The 21,628-nt window shown below is 32.3% G+C and overlaps 1 protein-coding gene across 1 annotated transcript in view; it reads left to right on the forward strand.

Annotated features, from left to right (window-relative positions):
* The window catches only part of LOC146533798 (potassium channel subfamily K member 18-like), a 108,985-nt gene extending 89,581 nt beyond the window's left edge, over window positions 1-19,404 (forward strand). Inside the window, exons 3-7 of the mRNA XM_085194465.1 lie at window positions 14,180-14,362; window positions 16,301-16,488; window positions 17,595-17,814; window positions 18,080-18,293; window positions 18,624-19,404. Coding sequence (XP_085050591.1) covers window positions 14,180-14,362; window positions 16,301-16,488; window positions 17,595-17,814; window positions 18,080-18,293; window positions 18,624-19,092 — 1,274 coding nt within the window. The 3' untranslated portion in view covers window positions 19,093-19,404. The remainder of the gene's footprint in view (window positions 1-14,179; window positions 14,363-16,300; window positions 16,489-17,594; window positions 17,815-18,079; window positions 18,294-18,623) is intronic.
* Window positions 19,405-21,628: the final 2,224 nt, after the last annotated feature.

Raw genomic sequence — 21,628 nt, forward strand, 5'->3', positions numbered from 1 at the left:
TTGTGAAAGTTGCGAATAACTTTGTAAAATTTCTCTGTAGAATATATAAAATAGTAGTAGTATATTATTTATGTACGTATCTATATGACGCATACTATAACTTCTCACAAAGAAGAATGAATCCATTCTAGTACCGTTCAAATTTTAACCGAAGATACAGAAGTAAAAAAAATTAAAAATCCGCATGGTTTTGTTGACAACGAGAACGTAGTGTAAAGGTTCTACGTCTTATCGAGAAATAATTTGAAGATTTCAACTATAATAAATTATTTCCCGCTGGCCGATAACTCTACCACGTTGATTCATGATATGGAAATATTATATTTTCATCAAATAACTAGAAGAATATCGATAGCATTACACGATTTTCTTGCATTGAATTGATGAAAGTTGAAACCTAAAAAAATGTAAATAGAAGAAAAATACAGATAAAATTGTTTCAAGTAATGTTGTAAACAATTCAGCTATGTACTTCATTGTGATATAAAAAATGAGCACAGTTCCAAATATAAATTCATTTGATTTATTTATTGTCTCGGTAGAGCGACCGACGCTGTGACATTTAAACACGGCGAGTGGCCTATTAATTTACCTCTTCATAAGATTAATGTTCTTTAGGTAAAAAGTCTATAATACCTCTTCTAATTTCATGAGACTATTATTTAAGTGTTTAAAAACACACAAATTTTAGAAAGTTAAATGTTATAACAGTAGAAGCAGAAGCATTTGTACTCATCTATATATATAAAATCGAAAGGTTACTCTCTCATCACGAAATCTCAGAAACTACAAGTGCTAGGAATCTCAAATTTTGCATAGGAGTTACTAGGACGTAGTCATAGAGACAGAAATTAATAATAACATTGTTCACGCGGGTGCAACCGCGAGCGGGCCGCTAGTTATTTATATATATAAAATCGAAAGGTCACTCATTCATCACGAAATCTCAGAAACTACATGTGCTAAGAATCTGAAATTTTGCATAGGAGTTACTTGTAGGACCTACGTCCTACAAGTAACTCCTATGCTCCTATGTGCTCGCTAAGACGGGAATTTGCAATATTCGACTTCTAAGGGGTTGTTTTTGGGGTCGAAAGTTTGTATGAAACTTCGTTACTACAAATGCTAGGAGTCTCAAATTTTGCATAGACGTCACTAGAACGTAGTCATGGAGACAGAAATTAATAATAACAAAGTTCACGCGGGTGTCACCGCGAGCGGGCCGCTAGTATTTTAATATAATTAAAACTGTATGTAAGATATTGTAACGAGGCAAATCGCGGCGTTCAGTTGAAACTGCCACTCAATATACAATGCCTTCTGAATTCGGCCTAAAGTGTGGAACGGAGGTCTTTTAACAATAGGTTCCCAGTCTCCGTATGCTTACCTTACCATGTGCAGGATGTGTGAAGCTACGCTTATAATAAAATAAAAGAACTCACAACATTCACTTTCAGTAAAACGTGTCCCACCTGCGCTTTAATATTTTCTCTAATTCCACTTTTTATATTCCAAGCCAAATGAAATGTTAACTTGTTAGAAGTTTATGGCGCAATAAATTAGATTATTATCTAACAACCCCATGATTTATGGAAGCATATTTCAAAAAATAAAGCAATTGTAAGTTCAGGTGAAATAATTATACTAATACGTTTAGCATTTGGAGCTTGGAATTCCACCTGTCATTTTCTAATTAATAAGGTTAATATATGACTGCTTTTTGATATATGTAGTTAGAGGCTTTTTAACCGTAATGGGTGTAGATTCAAATCTGTTGGCATTGATGTTTATATTAAACAAATTGTTGTTTTTGTAGTCGCCTTATAGTCGCATACGAGTATATCTATCGTTTATAAATCTCTATTATTAGGTCGACTTAGTAATTATATATAATTACTACGGAATACAATTTTAAAAAGCTTATTTTTTTACTTATTTTTATCACCATGAATCTTGTCTATTAAAAGTGGATGAGGTACGAACAACGAGCTCGAAGTTGGGAGAAAAGACGTAACTTAACACAGAACTAAAATCTAAATCTAAAAATGTTTTCCAGTCTGGCTGACGAATCTGCACCTACCTTCTATATCCTTCTAGGTTCAGTTTTAAACCTAACATAAGCTTAGATATAATTGGCTCGATACAAAATAATACAGAAATAATAAAAATCTGTATTTTGATTCTTATTCAAGACTTCACTGATATTTGAAATTCAAGCGCGGAGTTGCATAACAAATCCAATTGGAAATTGTGATCGAACCATCGACATGTCGTTTTGCATTAACGTTGTTTGAATATTTGTATGTCTCGAGTGGCTTCGATGACATATACATTTTATATGTTATAATAACAATTTTAATAAGATTGGGTAAGTAGGTTAGACGTAGATAGCGGCAATACTTGTCATCATAATAAAGTATTAGTAATCACATGTGAAGGAATTATGTAGAGAAATTTAACAATAAACAAAAGATCAATAAAGATTGCTTAACTAGGTTCAGCTTCCGATTTTACTTTCATAATGGACATGAACAAATACAAGACACAGAGCAAAATGCTTATGGATGTCAATATTTTGACATTCTTATCGGACATTTTTCCTTTATCCTAGGAATTTATAACGTATAATACTAGTAGAACTTACAGAGATTTCATAAAAAGGACCCTGAAGGAGGCCTAAATTGATGTTGAAATAATGTAAAATATTACAATATTTCAACACCAAAATTATTTGCTATAGTATGTTAAAATTTTAAATGGTACTTCAACATGCTGTTAACGTATATTTTGTACAATTTATTTTATACAATTTATAGGTTAAATAATTGAGGGTACTCTATTATTTTCTTTATTTCGATAACAACCTATATTTAAATATAATACAGAAACATACAATTATTTACATACAAAACACAGAGACAGTAGCAGAATGCAGTAATAATATTTACAAAGTGAATACATTTGCATACAAACAAAATAAATGAATTTAATAGTTTATTCAATTATATAAATATGTATGTAAATTAATTGACCAATTTTAGAAAAATAAGAATCATTTTTTATGACCCTTTGCCTTTTGTTTTAATTTTCGATGAGATTTTACTTTTTTCTTAATGAAAGGCTGCAGTTTTTTTTGCATATTGTGTCTGTATCAGACGTAACCTAACGCCGCACGTTAAGTTCTAATCATACTACAGATATATTGAGTCTTTTTTCACTAGATATTTTTGCCAACAATAAAAAACAGAAATAAAAGAGAAGTTGACCTATTCACTTCCATTAGCTGCCAATCTAAAGAGAATAAGTTTCCGACTCATTTACGCCAGGATGCTGTCTGCTATTGTCTGGTCCTCTCGATGGTTTTCCATCGTAAACAATACATTAACGCGTATCCAGGGCAGTGGCGCTGGACTATCAAGATTACAATGCCATGTTATTGACGTTCGGAACAATTGACGCTCGAGTCAGCAGATGAATAGTAGGTAGAGTATTGAAATATATGAAAAGAAAAGTGTGTTATTAAATTAAATTGTCCATTTAAGTTGTCATTATTCACATTCAAGATCTGACAGTAAATGCGATGGTCATCTTTATTTTATTCGTTCTGGTAAAGCAAACGGCGTTAACTCCAGCCACTCAACAGTGTTTAGTTACTAAGAAAATATTTACTTTTATTTGTCCTATGTATGTGTTTCAAAATAAACATTTTTTAATAATATTTAAGCTGTTCTTAACATTATTATTTGGATTTGAAGCAATACTTTGTTTTGAAAACGTATAAAAAAATTAACTTAAAAAAAGAATTTTTGTCCCTAAATATAGAATATCCTATATCTTATAAAACAAAGTCGCTTTTCGTGTCTGTCTGTTGTTTCTAACTCTTCTTCTTCTAAACCACCCATCGGATTTTGATGCGGTCTTCACCATTAAGTCGAGTGTTTTTCGTAGAAGGTTTATATATAGTTTATTATTTGTACATTCTTATGTAAATTAACATAAATACGATAAATGTGTATGAAGTCCTACCCGTTGAGACACTTTCGCGCATGCGCTGCTCTAATGGTAAGTACTATATGAAAAAATATACTGGAGTATTGTTCCTCTTAATAAGATCTACAAAAAAGTCCGCGAGAGCATATTCGTATCTTTTAAGAATAACGTGTAGTGATCATTTTTCTGTCTAAAAATAATAATTTCAATATATTTTTTATTGTGAGGGATATTTTTCCATAATGGTATTACTCCTTATCCTTTAAAATAATTTATTAATTTTCTACATTAAACGAAGATAAAATTTACTTTTTACAATATTTCGAAATTGCGAATAGTTTTAGAGAAAAACGCATTTAATTGTTGACACATCCCGCCGTTGACACATCAGCTGTATGTTACTCAAGTTTCACTTATCCCTTACTCTCAGCATATAAATAAGTACATTAGTTACGTTGGCCATTTAATGTAGACCAAAACTGTCTTTTACTGTTTTTCATTTTAATAAGTACTTTAGAAGTTGTTACAATATCAAAAAAATCCTTGCTGCGAAACGGCTCGCCACTCGACTAAGCGCGTCCGCCGTGCCCGCCTGCCTTACACGCATCGGTGGTTCAGTGGTAGAATGCTCGCCTGCCACGCGGGCGGCCCGGGTTTGATTCCCGGCCCATGCATTCTATTTAATTTTCCTCACAGGCAGCCACGTCGTGCTTGCTTTTCATCAGGGACAGAATACCCCCTTTAGCATTAACCACAAGCTCGAAAAAAAACCCGGCTGCCTCTATAGCAACGAAGATTTAGATGCGTTTGCACGTATTGGATAATTGGAGTTGAATGTATTATTTCAGCGCGATATATTTGGATTCATATTTTTTGTAGTAGTTATTAGTAGGTAGGTTTTGGTTTATAATTTCTTCCGTTTAAAAATAGTCATTTAACTATCTAAAAATAGTCATTTAAATATATTTTAATAAGTACTTGAAAAGATTAGTAGCACAGATTTAAAATTACTGTACCTACTAAAAATCCTTGCTGTGTAAAACAATTGGAAGTTGTTAATACAACTTCCAATTGTTTATTGTATATTGTATAGTGTTTATTGTTTGTAAACCCTAATGGGTTTAATTAATTTTCACATTATCTTAAGTGCTTTGCAAACATACATTATATGAATAATCCAGTAGTAAAAGCGGGCGAAGCCGCAAGAGGGTCGCTAGTAATCTTATAAATGTATTAAATATCTAACAAACAATGAAAACAAATAAATTAATCGATTTATATAATTAACAGATAAACGAATGCTTTAAAATTATATTTCGCAATAGTATTCTTTATTTTATAAATATTATAATATAGATATTGAAGAAAGATTGTTATACAAATATTTATATAACGCTACATCAAAAGGCTTATGGAAACTGGGTTAGGATGATATTTGAAATGTCACTCGCAGATCTCGAACGGGAGATGCAGCTATAATGAGATAATTTAATTTCAATAAACTTATTAATATTAAAATATGGTTTATTTATTATTATTTTTCAGCTTCATGCTAAATCCTATATGTAGCGGGGTAGGCAGCGGGAGCCTAGTGTTAAGACACTCCGCTCCTCTCTTTCCTCCGAATTCTGGAGGTCTGGATGTGATGGATCAGTTAAGTGATTGGAACTCGACACCAGAAGAAATGAAAATATTAAATCTTCATCAACAGTCACACGCTTGTTCCCGGCGCCACGTGTGGCCCCTTTTTATATTTATAAATATAATTGAGGATATAAAATTCCATTTTTACCATAAAATCGCTTGCAATATCGCTTGTAATATAAAACATTTTCATTTAATGCTACATCATATAAATTATTACGAGCGTACAAGGGTCGAAAGGGGATACCTCCACAGCATACATACTGTCTGTTTATTTCCACTGAAAGGTTTTCGTCACGTTTCTGTTACTTAGTAAATTGAAAGTTAGCCTTTTTACTATTATTTCCCTTTTTTTTATTTACTGAAATGAATACAACATGTTTATAGTCCAATCTTTGTTACTTTTACAAATACGTGTAAGTTTATTTCTTTTGAGAATAATTTAGACCTGGTCTAGTTTTTTTATGTACAAACAAAATGTATTAGTAGAGAAATATTCTATTGAACGGTTGTATTTCACTTGAAAATGTCTTTTTTATTGTGCAATACAGGCAATGAGAATCTGCTGACATTTTTTAGTTCATAAATTTTTTTTCAACTTCACCTATATCCCTAGCCTGCTATATGCAGGCTATGTAAAGGGAACCTAGTGTTAAAACATTTCATTTCCCATTTTTAAACAGGTTTTTGAGGCATGGTCTTTTGCCTTGGTAAGCGATTAAAAGTAAGACTTTTCTTTATAAATACGCTCCTAAGAAATATTTAAGCATAGTATCAAAGCATAATATCAAATTTACTATAATCAATGTTGAATTAGATTAATTTTTACTGTGCCGTAATGGTATTTTTTCTTTATAAAAACAAATAATATAGGTTAGTCAACGTGCTCGCTGTAGAGACGAGAGGCTCAAGCACTAAATCACGACGATGGTTTGAGTAAAGCGGAGCTTAGCTCGAGTAATCAAAGTATTCCCATGTTGCCGTATAAACTTAACTACTAGAAAGTTACCCGATAGTTTATTTGTGATAATTTAATGGAATAACGGTGAGTGTACGTTCAATTTAATTGTGGAGCTCAATTAGAGTTTATAATTTAATTTAATTAAAATTGATTTATTGATATCGATATGTGTGGGTGAAAAGTGCGGTGCTAAGTTCCGCCAGTTAAGTGAAGTGGAACATAAAAAACGGAGTGCCTTAACACTAAGATAACCTGTATCCAAAGTGAGATGCTAAGAAAATATTTTAAAATATCAAAATAACACAAAATTTAAATCAACTTTATTAAATAAATAAACGTGAAAAGGCAAGGAAATTCGAGAAGAAATAATAAAAAATGCAATATTAATGAACACATTTCAAAAACATTTAAAGTTCCAACATATCCACGTATGAGAATCGAGGGTTAATGAAACCGCAACGATCACTGGAGTTGCATATCGCTCAGCTCGAAGCATATTTGAATTTATGTATGTACTTACCTTGCAGAGGAAATGTAAAAGTAAAAATTTAAATATTTTTTTGTCTTTTTTTATTACAAGTAGGTAGTAGTGCTTTAATATATTTGAAGAATTAATTTTGGAGGGTTTTAGAGGATGTCGTGGTAGTGTTTGACACTGTCTGATTGTAAGCGCGATGGTTAACAGTTTGATTCTATCTTTGTTTTAGCTTTACGCTGCTTCTCGCCCATAGTAGTATAGGTAGAGTAAATCTAAGAATCTAGTGTTAAACCACTTAGTTCCCATTACGACACTTATGTTCCTAAATTTCCAACAAATTTCGAAGGCATTGCGTGTTGAACGGCGGAACTTAACGTCGGGGTTTTGCCTTACCGAAAATAATACAACCGAACCGAATTTGCAATTCAATTCAACTCTTACTCGAAGGATTTATTTTCATTTCCCCACTCTGGCTAGACAAAGCTCGCTGTTGTTTTACACAATATCTTGAATTTAGGGAGTATCTTGACACTAAGATCTCTCTGTCTACAATCCTAAATGCGAGATAAAGCGGGAACCTGAGAAGAAAAAAAGCAAGTAAGAGATTCAAAGAGATTTAAATCATAGATATAATATTAAGCCAGCGAATCCTACACAATGAGACATTTCAACTTTTCAATTGTGTTCGCGTGATGCTATTGTAGAATAGAACTGAAACTTTGCAGCGAATACACAACTCTCTTTTGTTATACTTTGTATTGACCGACTTCTGTTGTCACGCCACTCGCTAAATATAAATGCTGTATACATATTATACCGGTTAGGTACAGACTGTTTTAGTACTGACATTACTGATGTGGACAATAAGATTAATAATTTTAAATTTTATTTTTGTGAAGCCGTTTTGGTTTAGCAGCAAGTCTGACTGTAAACGTGACGGTTCTAGGTTCGCTTCCCTCTCGGGAAATTAATATTTTTATTTTCTTGTTTTGATAATAAGACAAGCGTGACGTTGTATTTCGTAATATTTTATTACCTAATGTTTTAAGAATAGAAAGGAAAGTGAGAAAGGAATTTTCTTTCACTAGTTTTTGTCTGCCTACCTTGCTATGCGGGAAAAAGAGTGCAACCAAAAAATTACTTATCTTATTATAAGATATTTTTTTGTATGCACAAAAATAAATTGGTATTGGTCTACTATACCTACTTTATACCATAAACGAGTAACGTATCCTATATCTTATAAAACAAAGTCGCTTTTCGTGTCTGTCTGTTGTTTCTAACTCTTCTTCTTCTAAACCACCCAACCGATTTTGATGTGGTTTTCACCATTAGGTCGACTATTTTTCATAGAAGGTTTATATATAGTTTATTATTTGTACATTCTTATGTAAATTAACATAAATACGATAAATGTTTATAAAGTCCTACCCGTTGAGACACTTTCGCGCATGCGCTGCTTTAATGGTAAGTACTACATGAAAAAAATGTACTGGAGTATTGTTCCTCTTAATAAGATCTACAAAAAAGTCCGCGACGGCATATTCGTATCTTTTAAGAATAACGTGTAGTGATCATTTTTCTGTCTAAAAATAATAATTTCAATATATTTTTTATTGTGAGTCATATTTTTCCATAATGGTATTAATCCTTATCCTTTAATATACTTTATTAATTTTCTACGTTAAACGAAGATAAAATTTGCTTTTTACAATATTTCGAAATTGCGAATAGCTTTACAGAAAAACGCATTTAATTGTTGACACATCACGCCGTTGACACATCAGCTGTATGTTACTCAAGTTTCACTTATCCCTTACTCTCAGCATATAAATAAGTATATTAGTTACGTTGGCCATTTAATGTAGACCAAAACTGTCTTTTACTATTTTTCATTTTAATAAGTACTTTAGAAGTTGTTATAATATCAAAAAATCCTTGCTGTGAAACGGGTCGCCACTCGCCATGCGTCCGCCGCGCCCGCCTGCCTTACACGCATCGGTGGTTCAGTGGTAGAATGCTCGCCTGCCACGCGGGCGGCCCGGGTTCGATTCCCGGCCGATGCATTCTATTTAATTTTCCTTACAGGCAGCCACGTAGTGCTTGCTTTTCATCAGGGACAGAATACTCTCTTCAGCATTAACCACAAGCTCGAAAAAAAAAACCCGCCTGCCTTTATAGCAATGAAGATTTAGATGCGTTTGCACGTATTGGATAATTGGAGTTGAATGTATTATTTCAGCGCGATATATTTGGTTTCATATTTTTTGTAGTAGTTATTAGTAGGTAGGTTTTTGTTTATAATTTCTTCCGTTTAAAAATAGTCATTTAATTATATTTTAATAAGTACTTGAAAAGATTAGTAGCACAGATTTAAAATTACGGTACCTACTAAAAAATCCTTGCTGTGGACAATTGGAAAATCTTTATTGAAACTACGAAAGTGCGGGTTGCATTAGGGTTTCATTAATTTTCACATTATCTTAAGTGCTTTGCAAACATACATTATATGAATAATCCAGTAGTAAAAGCGGGCGAAGCCGCAAGAGGGTCGCTAGTAAAAAAATAAAACTACTTTAAAATTTACAGTATTGACAAATTTCATATTGTGAATAGAGTCATTAAATAACGTACTTACTACTCTAGAAATATTATTTTCGAGGCCACTCATGATGTAGGGGTAAAAGCGCGTGACTCTGAACGTGACAGATTGTGGGTTTGATTTCCACTCGGGTAAATGAAATATTTAATAATTCCATTTCCTTGCTCTAGTAACGAGGCAAACTACGGCGTTGAGTTTCGGCACTCGATACATAATACCTCCGAAATTCATCGGTAAGTGGAGAACGGAAACGAATTGTCCTAACACTAGGTTCCTAGGGTTCCCTTTGATATGCGTGGGATAATAAAAAAATTACAACATTCTTCTAATTAATGGGACAATATAATGCCCAAATGTTTCATACATTTCAGGTAAAAGTCCCTAAACGACAATACAAGAACCGTTACAGTAACATTTATTATCGTTTTATTATTCTCTAATCCTTTTATTCACATACCTATGTCTAATTATTCATTTTGTAAAGATTCATTTCAGCATTTTAGGAACATTTCTTTTGTTTGCAGTTTCAGGCATTCCCGTATAGCACGGAAGGTAGAGGGAACCCAGTGTTCGCTTTTATTAAAGTTTTATTCTACACTTAGAATAATGCAAAAACTAATTTAAAATTTAGTATAGGCAACAAGAGATGCGAGTACAAATCTCGTTACGTTATTTCTTTTGAATTGAAAAACAAACATTCATTCAATCATTTCAGTTTTACTATTTTACATACTTCCCATGTTTCTACTATCAGTAGTTTTGACTGTAAAACTTATATTGCTATTTAAAAATACTAATTAACTTTAAAAAAATAATTTAGTGAATGTAAATGTTGAGAAATAATTTAAAAAATAAATGACTAAAATATATATGTCGCTTAAAATATTGCAATCAAAATCAATTAATTCTCTCGTCCATTAAATCTCTTGCCAAATTGAAAGTGTCGAATATTAATTGTATTTTTTTTTCAATTTGTCACCTAATTTATAGATTGAAATCTTGATGAACTTGTCATTTAGATTTTTAGGTCATAGAAGATATTTTAAAAAAAATCTTTTTGGATTTTTTATTAACGCTTTATTCTTCATGCAGCAGAGTAGACTGACGGAACCTAATATTAAGTCAATGTTCCCTACTTTCTGACAAATTTCTTTATTATGGCCTAGTGGCACAGCGTCTGGCTATAAGCGCGATGATTATCGGTTTGAGATTTACTTGGAGGATTAAATTAAAAGAGAGAGGAAAATAGGGAACGATAATTTAAATTATTTTCCAAAGAAAATTATTATTTTCCAATAATAAATATAATTGTAATAAAACAATCGTTTATTAACATTTTCGAAAGAACATTCAGCGATGTTTGATCGAACAAAGACGAAGCAGGGCGTCGCGTGACCGACAAATGACAAACAATTTACTAAAGCCCGGTTGGTACCTCAGTTCATTATATTTACGTTGTTTCCTAATATAAAGCTTTGTTACATTTATTATACGCAACCAATTTTTAAGGTTTTAGTCGAAATTTCTGTTTGGTCAAATGTTCACCTGTTACGACTTCCGGTGTTTATTATGCTTACAATGTAAATTTAATAGGGTTTTTTTTTCATTTTGTTCGTGAAAATCAATTCCCTCTACGTGAATTTTTTAATGTTTTTAGTTTTTAAATCTTTCTTTAAATAAACACGTGTTAAATGTTTTTACATAAAAATACAGAGTCGAAATCTTTGTAAGTAAAATGTATACAATTTTATACTTCAACATTTTATTCTCAGCTATAAAAGAAACACATCGTGAGTCCGCAGCAAATTCAAGATTTACGCTAGCTCTCGTAAAAATTTCCAAATTAACTAGTTGCAAGGTGACACAAAGGTAATTGTTTTAAATTTGAGAACGCAGTCGTAATTAAGAATAACTTTGTGAACATTTTAGACTATGTAGGGCACGTATCTGTTTGTATTATTTAGAAGGTAGTAAGTCTATATACCAGAGAAATCAGAGAATGGAGGCCTAAACACCAGAGCTATATTAAATAATACAGATCAATATATAATGGTTTATATTATTTAATAAATATTAGGACCATTACAAAATTTTAATGGCAATCGATCACCACAATAGTTATATTTGTTTGGCTTCTTCAATTGTTTCAATTCATTCTTTTTGAACCGAGCTGTGATATGTAGATTTTTTATCTGAATAATGATATCTAGTCAAGTTAAAAGTCTTAATAAAATTGCGGAAAACAGAAGTGTTTTAATGGAAACAGTATATTAAGACTAGGCTCCCAGGTTCCCCCTGCTCAGGCTCAGATACAGCTGAACCTACAAAAATAATAACAAAATGTAAACAAATAAAGTGTCAATATTTATACAGTAAACATACTATTAACACTGTAGAAACACCGAACTTATCTAGCATCTAACATTGACACGTCCCCATCGACCCCATTCAGGATTTTCCACCTAACCCTGAAGGTTTTGTAGGTGGATGCGGAATCACGAAACCAATTGAGATCGACCGTTATACGACAAGATAGGACCCCGTCCGTGCCGATAGCGTGTGAATTTTTCCCTGTGAAGCTCTGTGATCGAATCTTTATTGGTCTACTTCGCCAATATTTATAATACAGAATGTATGTATATTTTGCATATATGGAGGTTATTTGTGGATATGATGATGAGTACGTGTTTCTTTAGACATTATGGGGAATAATGCTATGCATTTAATAATATTATCTTGTTTAATATGAAGTGTATGGTTGTATATTTTAACATTATTTAAACTTTTATCTCCAAATTAAATTATTCCCTTAACAAAAAAATATAAGCAGATTATAAGTACTGAGCAAAACTTGTAAAAGAAATTAAAAATTTAGAAGCCCTTAGGTATTGATTGGACCCTAAAGTTTACAGTAACAATTTCTTAAAATAGTATAAGAATGAAAAGGTCTAGAAAGCTGTAGAAAACTCTGTAATTCCTTCTAACACTTTTTATAAGGATTATTTTCTAATAAAAATAAATATACCGTCTCGACACAACGTGAACGCGACAGTTGTAGATTCGATTCCTACTTATAATTTTTTTATTTTTTTCATTTCTTCGCTCTATCCTGGTGTTCTGACCAATCGAAGTTGAGTTCCACCACTCTAAATGCAATGTTTGGCAATGCGTGGAGAACAAAATATCTCAATACCAGGTTTTCTCTGCCTACACACAGCATGAAGCTAAAAAATAATAAAATATTAAGAAAAAAACTACTAATAAATCGCAATTCTGTAAAGCGCAAGTATATTTATCGAATACCCTTATACTTTTTCCTTACAAGTAGGTATATCCTGCTTTTACAACATATTAATAATACCATTTCCTTTTTCTGATTGAATTTCCTCCCTCACTTTTACAAATCGAGGCAGTATGCCACAAAAAGATCCCGTCAATGAATCAACTCAAACATCATCCTGTACAAATATTATCTAACAAATTTAACGTCAATAAGGTCAAAGGGATCTCATGGCTCCCACCTTTTCATGTCCAAATGAAATAAATCTACACGTTCACGTACGAAAGATTCCATCTAAAGTAATTGTTTGTATTCTATTCGTTTTTTTTACTGAAATGAGGAAAAGAAATAGCCTATTGTGTATTTTGTACAAAAATATTTTTAGCATTGTTTAATATTTAATAGACCTTCACTTTTAGCCAGGTTTCTTTTTAATATTTAACTTTTTCTCAATTTCAGAAAAAATACGCGTTCAACGGTATCCAATGCTCTATTTTGTTTAGGCAGACCATTAAACATTGCATCACACTTGTATTCCGACAATTCCTAATTAGATACTATGATTGACATTTTCTATCAACATATGTAAATAGAATATTCTGAGTAAAATATTATTATCGTATCAACTATTACTTTTATATAATAACCAATAATACCTATTTTCAATGTGGTAAACAAGAAGCCCTGGTCCTGAGGGAAGTGCTCTGAAAGGCTTTAGAATCTCAAAAGTTTAATGGGACTTTTCAGTTGTGATTAAATCAAACAAGCTTGATAGCTAACATTAATCCAACGAAGTCCATCGAAGTTATTATAGTCCATTAAGATGTCTTATCACAAATTCTTATAGTTAATTATTCTTTGGGTAGTTCGTTTTAATGGAAGAATTCACTTTATATTGTTTCTTATAAATTCGCTGTTTTAATAGAAATTTGATCTGTACTAATGTTTTTATATTTTTGGAAAAGGTAGTTTAAACTTATTACTTAGTGGTAGAATTAGGAAATGTGAAAAGATTTAAAGATTCCAACATTAAATCAGTTACTGAAGTTTAATAGATAAATTATTTTCCCCTAGATTTAGTTTATCTAAACCTGTAAATATAATATAAATAATGTAATTGACAATTTTGACGTGGTTGTTGCCAAGTTGATTTATTTAAATTTGACTGATTTTGTATACACATAAAATCATAAAAAAATCTAAATAATCGTATATTTGTTTCAGAACGCCTAAACGTGTTATACGAGCGTAATTGGACTAGACTGGTCCACGAACAATTACGCAAATTCGAATCGTCAATAGTGGCTGCGGCGAGGCAGTCCGACGTGCAACCTGCTGAGTTGATAGAAACTAAATGGACATTCTCTGGAGCACTCATATATTGTATTACATTAATTACTACAATAGGTAAGTTTCTTGTGTCGTTGTTGTTATTTATAGTTGTGGATTCTATTCTCAATTGAGATAACGTTTATGCTTATAATACCGCTAGAAGTCGTCCGTAGTTTTGTTTGAGTAGACTCCATGAACCTTGCCTTACTATGTTCGTTCCTATTTCTCTTAGTTTCCGTAGGACTTTTGGAAAATTATATTGTCCTAATTCCTTGTGTCTAGAGTTCCAAAGGTTTCCAAAATTCAAATCACAAACATTTATGTCTAGAAATTTTGATTGTACCTTATCACTTTCTCAGTGAGTAACGTAATATTTTTCGATTTTTATGTTAAGGAAGTTCTGAACGCACCCAATATAGTTTATTTTCATATTACTTTATATTATATAACATTGTGAAAATCACAGATCGACTCTGAGCTAGATGAACAATGTATTTGACCCTGATGTACGATGTATATTAATCTCTACAGTAACCTAGGTCTCTTGAAGTGAGATATTGTGCCTACCCAAACTTGGAAGCTAGTATTCATAAGTCACGTCTTGTAGTAATCTATCATCGTTATTGCCTAGCTTTGAATAGCTCTATATTTTGTAAAACCATATCAAATTAGCAGTAGAACTGCCATATTTTTATGTTTTATGACATAATAATATCAAAGAAGAAGAAACTTCACGCATTTTACCGAAGGTACTCAAAAGGAAACCTAGTGTTAAAACACTCACATAAAGTGGGGAATTGTGTATCTTAACTTTTAAATGATCTTAACTCTTACTTTTTTATATTTTAACTTTGAGATAAAACAGTAACTTTGTTGTTGATATGCTTCGCTTAAGCTTAAAGTGTGTTTTAAGGTTTATTTCATAAAACATTGTTCTTAGAATGAAATTCTCTAAACATTTTACGCGAGAACTTTCGAACCAAGTTTAAGATAATCATCGATCACTGTAACTGTTGTTTTACTTACTACTTTCTTTTATATATAGTAATTGGATAATGCTGCTCTATAAAAAACGAGTAAAAATAACTTCAAATTCCTACTTTTGTAAACACGATCAATCATTGTCAGTTGTGTTATTTTGTGTTCATTAAAATTGGAGTAATTAATAATGTGGAAGCAAGGTTAATTAGTAGCTGAAGGTTTTCACGTGCAATAACAAATATTTTATTATAGTTTTATAATGATGCCCATTTATTATCTGAGTCAATTATTTTTGAGGTCGTTATAGCGCAGTGAGATGACGTGTGACTGTAAACGCAACGATTGTGAGCTCAAATTGCATTTGGGGGAATGTATTATTTTCATTTGTACTCTAGCTAGAAGTAGTATGGAGCTAAGCTATGCCATGTAACATGCAATGTATAGAAAATTGGCCGGAAAGTGAGAAAAGCAGTGTCTTATCGTTAAGTTTCCTAAGCCTTAACTTATTTAATAAATAATACTATTTTTGTAAGAATAATTTAATTTGGTTAGTTTAAATTTTACTCGTGGCTTAGTGTCTCAAAATAGCTTCTGTACAAATTTCAATTTTAGTTAAAAGCATTTTGAGCACTGTACCTTCTATAAAACTAAGTTATTATTTTAATGACAATTGTAGAGTATCTGGAAACCGAAACTTGAAAACACTCAGCAAAGGTATTAAATTAAATAATCTCAATTTGTCCAAGAAGCTTTTGAAGAAGTAATTCATTTTTGATGCATAGTATGATTTTAATGATATTGTTTTCCCGTTGGCAGAACAGAACAGAGTTTTTTTGTAAAAAGGATTAAAAGGATAGGATAGGAAAGGATAGGATTTTACTTTATTTCTGTTACTTCATTCACATTCTTCACACTTAGCTGTGTAAAAAAGGCCTTTTCCATCTGGTCATTTCAAACACGTGGGTCATTAGGTGACTAATTAAATACTTACTCAGCTTACAACTAGCAACACTAATTTCTCATATTTTCCAGGTTACGGTAATGTTTCACCAAGAACAGCGGCAGGTCGTGCTGCAACAGTTGCATATGCGGCGGCAGGAGTGCCACTCACGTTGGCCTGCTTAGCCGGCCTCGGTGCATCACTAGCTCGACTCGCCAGATTAGCGTGGTTACGAGCGACTAGGAACAAAGTGCCTAATACTTGGAGGAAAGATGGGGAGGTGTGGATGTTTAAATGTTTTTTTTTGTATTTTGTAAAATATTTGTGACATAAATTTGTTGACGCCGTGACGGTTGTACGACGGCATTAACTCATTCGCGCTAGTGGAAATCTAACCCGACATATATTCCACTAGCGCGAATGAGTTATTGCCATTTCTTCGAAAATTGGGCGGAAAGTGCAGAACGTCGGAGTTTTTTAACACTTCTGCCTACCCTACTAAATGAATAAGAGACAAAAGGTAGCTTACAAACAAGTGACATAATTTGACAATATCTGTTTACATACGATGGTTGTAGATTCAATCTTTATTCAATAAATTGCGGCCTTAGTTTCTACTTCAAATCTTATGATATTGTCTTTTAAAATAGGAAATGGAGAACGGTTAATGTCTTAACACTGGATTCTCCGGTTCCCTATGCCTACCCTGCCATGTGCGGGATATAGCGTAAAGCTAAAAAAACGTTAAGAACGAACTTCATTCTTTACCTATTCCGTAAATAAGGATAATTGCAATATATTATTGGTATTGAAAGATAAACAAGAAAAGATTAAGCACTCATATACATTAGAGTAATCCACTATAATGGATATTGGTTGTTGATTGGTTTCTCACCTCGGGGAGTACATCTATAACTTTTATGATACTCATTACATATTAATGAGTCATTATTATAGATATTCTTGGGTTGGTTTAGTTTACCAATTTATATGAAGAGTGCAGTCTTTGGTACTAAATTGATAGATTATGTAGATACGATAGATACGATAGATGTACGTTCTCTCTTTGCCAACCTCTGAATATCCTATACCTATGAATGTATGTTGCATGAAGCTGAAAAAAAAAATTAAATTGTAATGGCTACTTCAGTATTTAATAAAATTGTTGCCCTATAATTCAACTAACCGCAAATATTGGGCGTATATTCACCATGATTCAAAATGTTTTATTTACCGTATAAATTTTGAGGTATTTGTAAATAATGTTGATAAAATGTTAAAGATGTGCTAGAAAACTAAGTGTTATTTTCTTGTACTTCTCCAATAAAATTCCATTCCTCACTATCTGCTTAATTTTCAAAATTTTAATCAATAATTTAATTTCAGCTTGAAAATCATTTTCAACTTCACGAGCAACAGCGTCTACTCCCGCAACCGACGGAAAACAACCAATACACGTCGTTTCCACCAAGAATTCACAAATCACCCGGCACGGTGAAGACTAGAGCTGGTGATAAGGGACAGTATTCCCAAGTTTTTGAAAAGGTGCCGACCAGTCCTCGTGCAGCTACGCTAGGCCGAGTAAAGCGTAGTGCGTTATGCGATGGTAAGTTCTTAACTTGTATTATAAATATTATTTTTCTACTATAAAAAAAACATTATATAATTAATAAATAAAAAAGATTAATTGTTTTTAATTGGGTTGTAACAGTATCCGCTGTGGGATAGATCTTCTATCTTTTTGATCAAAGGTAAATTATAATGCAGTTTGCGAGTGTTTTAAAATGACATAATAATTTAATATTGTTCTAAAGTAGTAAGCTTTATTCAAATATCCAATAATAAAATTATTTAATTTTTCTAAACGTTAGAAGCGCACGCGTCATCTTCACTCCAAACGCAGACACTAGATCGTAAAAGAATGGCGCCCAAATGCCACGCCACGGTACATGGCAGAGGAAGGGCGAGGACGATACAGCGGCCGCGTGGAGCTGTCATAGAACAGCTGATAGCGGAAGAATGTGGGGAGATATACCTTAATAGAAGTCAGGAAGAGTTGGAAGATTCGGAAGATCCTGATGAAGGGTGGGTTTTTAAATATTTTTTTATGACGATAGTACGATTAAAAGAAAATGATGGGGAATGGAATGTTTTAATATAAGGCTCCCTCTGCGTAACTTGCTATATGCTGAATACAGTGTAAAGATAAGAAAATATTGTTGCATAATTTTTTAAAGATTCATATTGGACTATAAATATGAAATTATATTGAAAATATGTACATTATAATACTTTTACTAATATCGATGAGGACGCCTAATATGTTCTAATAATATAAATGTGAAAGTTTATGAGGTTGGAGTTTCATCTATTTTGATTCATGAAAACTTTAATTAATAAAAAAATTGTTTACAGAATATGTCCTCACGATACACCATCAAGAGTGCCTTTGATCTGGAACGAAGAGAACCACAAAGTAAAATCTGTCGCTGTACCAAGCAGCAGTACAACTAGCGTTCAACACCAGAACAGCTTAGAACATTGCCACATACCGGTAGGAATCGTCTTATTCCTGCTCCTGGCGTATATTTGTATCGGGGCGGCCATATTTTCCGCCTGGGAGAACTGGAGCTTCCTAGATGCAGCGTACTTTTGCTTTATCGCATTAGCCACCATTGGTTTTGGTGATTTCGTTCCAACAAGCTTCTCTACTATGAAACAGAGCACAGAGAGTACTAGAAGTGAATATGTACAGATGATAGCGTGTTGTGTTTATTTAGTTTTTGGACTGATACTAATTGCTATGGCCTTCAGCCTCCTTCAAGATGAAGTGGTCTCTCGATGTACGCAATTAGCCAATAGTTTGGGCCTCACAAAACAATGACAGTACGAGAAGAGCGAATGCAGCTCTACAGACAATCGTTTAAGGATGTTATGATCGTTGTTATAAGAAGTTATACGACCACTTCGGTCTATTCCACACTTCTTATTATCACATTATAATATAATATATACCAATGTATAGATATCATTATTTTCTCATAGCATAATTATAATGGATCGAATGAAAAATTTGAAACTTTTTACGGTGTTTGTACTCAAAATCAAGAGGTTTGTGATGTAAATAATGTAAAAACTGTACTCATAAAAGCAAGGCTGAAATTGTATTGAAACAATAAAATTGTGTGAATTGTAACTTATTTTTTCTTAACCCTCGCCGTTGCTGGCGTTCTTGACAACTTTCTATGAATAAAGATATATGGTCTCGTACGTTTGCTTGACAGTAATTTATTTCTGGTAGATCAACTCGTCAAGGTCGTTTCTTTCGACTCTGTCACTTTGTATATGATTTATGACATTTATGTCCCTTGCGTTCTTAAAAGCTTTTTTTTCTAATATATAGTTTTCTAATATATAGTAGTAGATGTAACCTGATTTTTTAATCAAAATCAACTTAATAATACAAGGTAGTTAGTACTTGTTATACAACATGTTAATATGTTAAACTTTTATAGGAACTTATTATGTAAAAAAGGATTTTTTTTCAGTTTCTTTATTTCTATAAGTGCTTAAAAACATTAAAACACGAACAATGTATCGAACAATATCGGTTGGACAAAAGATTTATTTTCATTTCCCTGTTTTGATCAAGGAATAAAAATCCTGCACTAAGCACGCAAAATTTCGAATTCGGTCGGAAGGCACAGAGCAGAGATATATCTGAATAGAATTGAATTGAAGACATTTTTTAACTCATCTTACAATAATTTATCAATTTCTGTAGTTTTTATAAATAAAAATATTGTTGAAATATCCCAATATAAGTAAACACCGAAACTGACACAGCTATAAAATCCAGCAGCATTGGAAACAGCCTCGTACCTACGAAACAATGGTGCACCGTGTAACCCTCGACATCGGCTTACGTACGGTCTAACGAGATTTGTACGTTCTTGAATTAACCGTCCGTGTTATTTGATATCTCTGAAATTTTAGGAAATTTAGTGAAATTTTGATTTATAGTTTATAATCCTTAAATTTTTAGCTTATTCTGTCTGTGATTATAGCCTGTGGACAATTTTATTAATTCTGGACAAGATGATTCTAATATTTCAGATGTGTATAATACAATAGATAATCGACTAGAAATCGTACAATTGACTGTAGTAGGTTAAATTACGTGGCATATATTAAAAGCTACCATTGTTATGCACACGATAAGTATAAGATCACTCAGGGAATGTTTACATTGAATATAATATAGTCGTACCGAAAAAAAAAATCCTCCGAGTGAGAATCGAATCCACAACCCTTGAGCTTACAGTCCCTATAGACCCTATTCTTCTACGAAGACCTTGCTACTGACCTTAGCCTGAAAAATTAAATAATCCTTACTATAAGATTTCCATACCAGGATATATTGTTAGCTAATAATTAACGTGAGCTGTGTACCGTTTAAAGTACATACATAAATTGCGGCGTTAACACTAACGCTTGTTTGCTTGCGGAAGGCTCGCTCGTATGGAAACTTGCATCAGTAATATGTACTTAACTTAAAGAAGTTTCTTAAAGACTATGTGAAACTTTAAAGTTTTTATTATAATACTAGTGGACCCGAACACGGCTACGCCCGCTTGAACTATACGAATATTTATTAAATATATTTATGACATTATTTTCAGTTTTCAATAGAGAACTGATAATAACTTAACAACGACGGTTGTTATTAACATGGCGGAATAAATTGCATGTCAAATTAATAAGTATTTTAACATATTGGTATATATCGATAATATTACAAATATGAGAAAAAAAAGTATCCTATGTTCTCAAGTATCTTTATATGAGTATTTTATCACAATTAAATCAGCGGTTTGACCCTGATTGCGTAAAAGACAGACAGACAGACAGAGTTACTTTCAAATTTTAAATTAATATAGGTATGGATAAACTTCTAGTGGCGAAACGATAAAGAGGCACGGCAAATATTACAATGTTTTTTTAAACCACAATTTACACAACTTTCCTGCCCCGTTTTGAAACTTATAAGTTATTTAATTTAATTTAACGTTTATTAGACGCTATGCATATTTCGGTATGACTCGAAATACCTTTGATTTGAATACATAAATATTAACCATCTCATTACATAGTCACGGACGAATATAGGCAGGATGATGATAGTTGCTAAAGTTGAAACTAACAAAATATGATAGCAATTCCACCTGTTCCAGAGGTTTGACGGTAAACTTAATAAAACTTTCAAAGCGAAAAGAAACTTTCTACGAAAGACATCTATCTAGTTTATGAACCAACAATGCAGCAAATGAAGTCGGTATTCGTAAAAATGTTTGATCATTTCCCTTGTCTTGTAACAAGCTTAAGAATTCCGAAAATGTTAGCGTGCCTCCTTCATGTAA

Source organism: Heliconius melpomene, chromosome 12, assembly GCF_056956725.1.
Source record: "Heliconius melpomene rosina isolate 202511_hmr_F chromosome 12, ASM5695672v1, whole genome shotgun sequence".
Classification (NCBI taxonomy): domain Eukaryota; kingdom Metazoa; phylum Arthropoda; class Insecta; order Lepidoptera; family Nymphalidae; genus Heliconius; species Heliconius melpomene.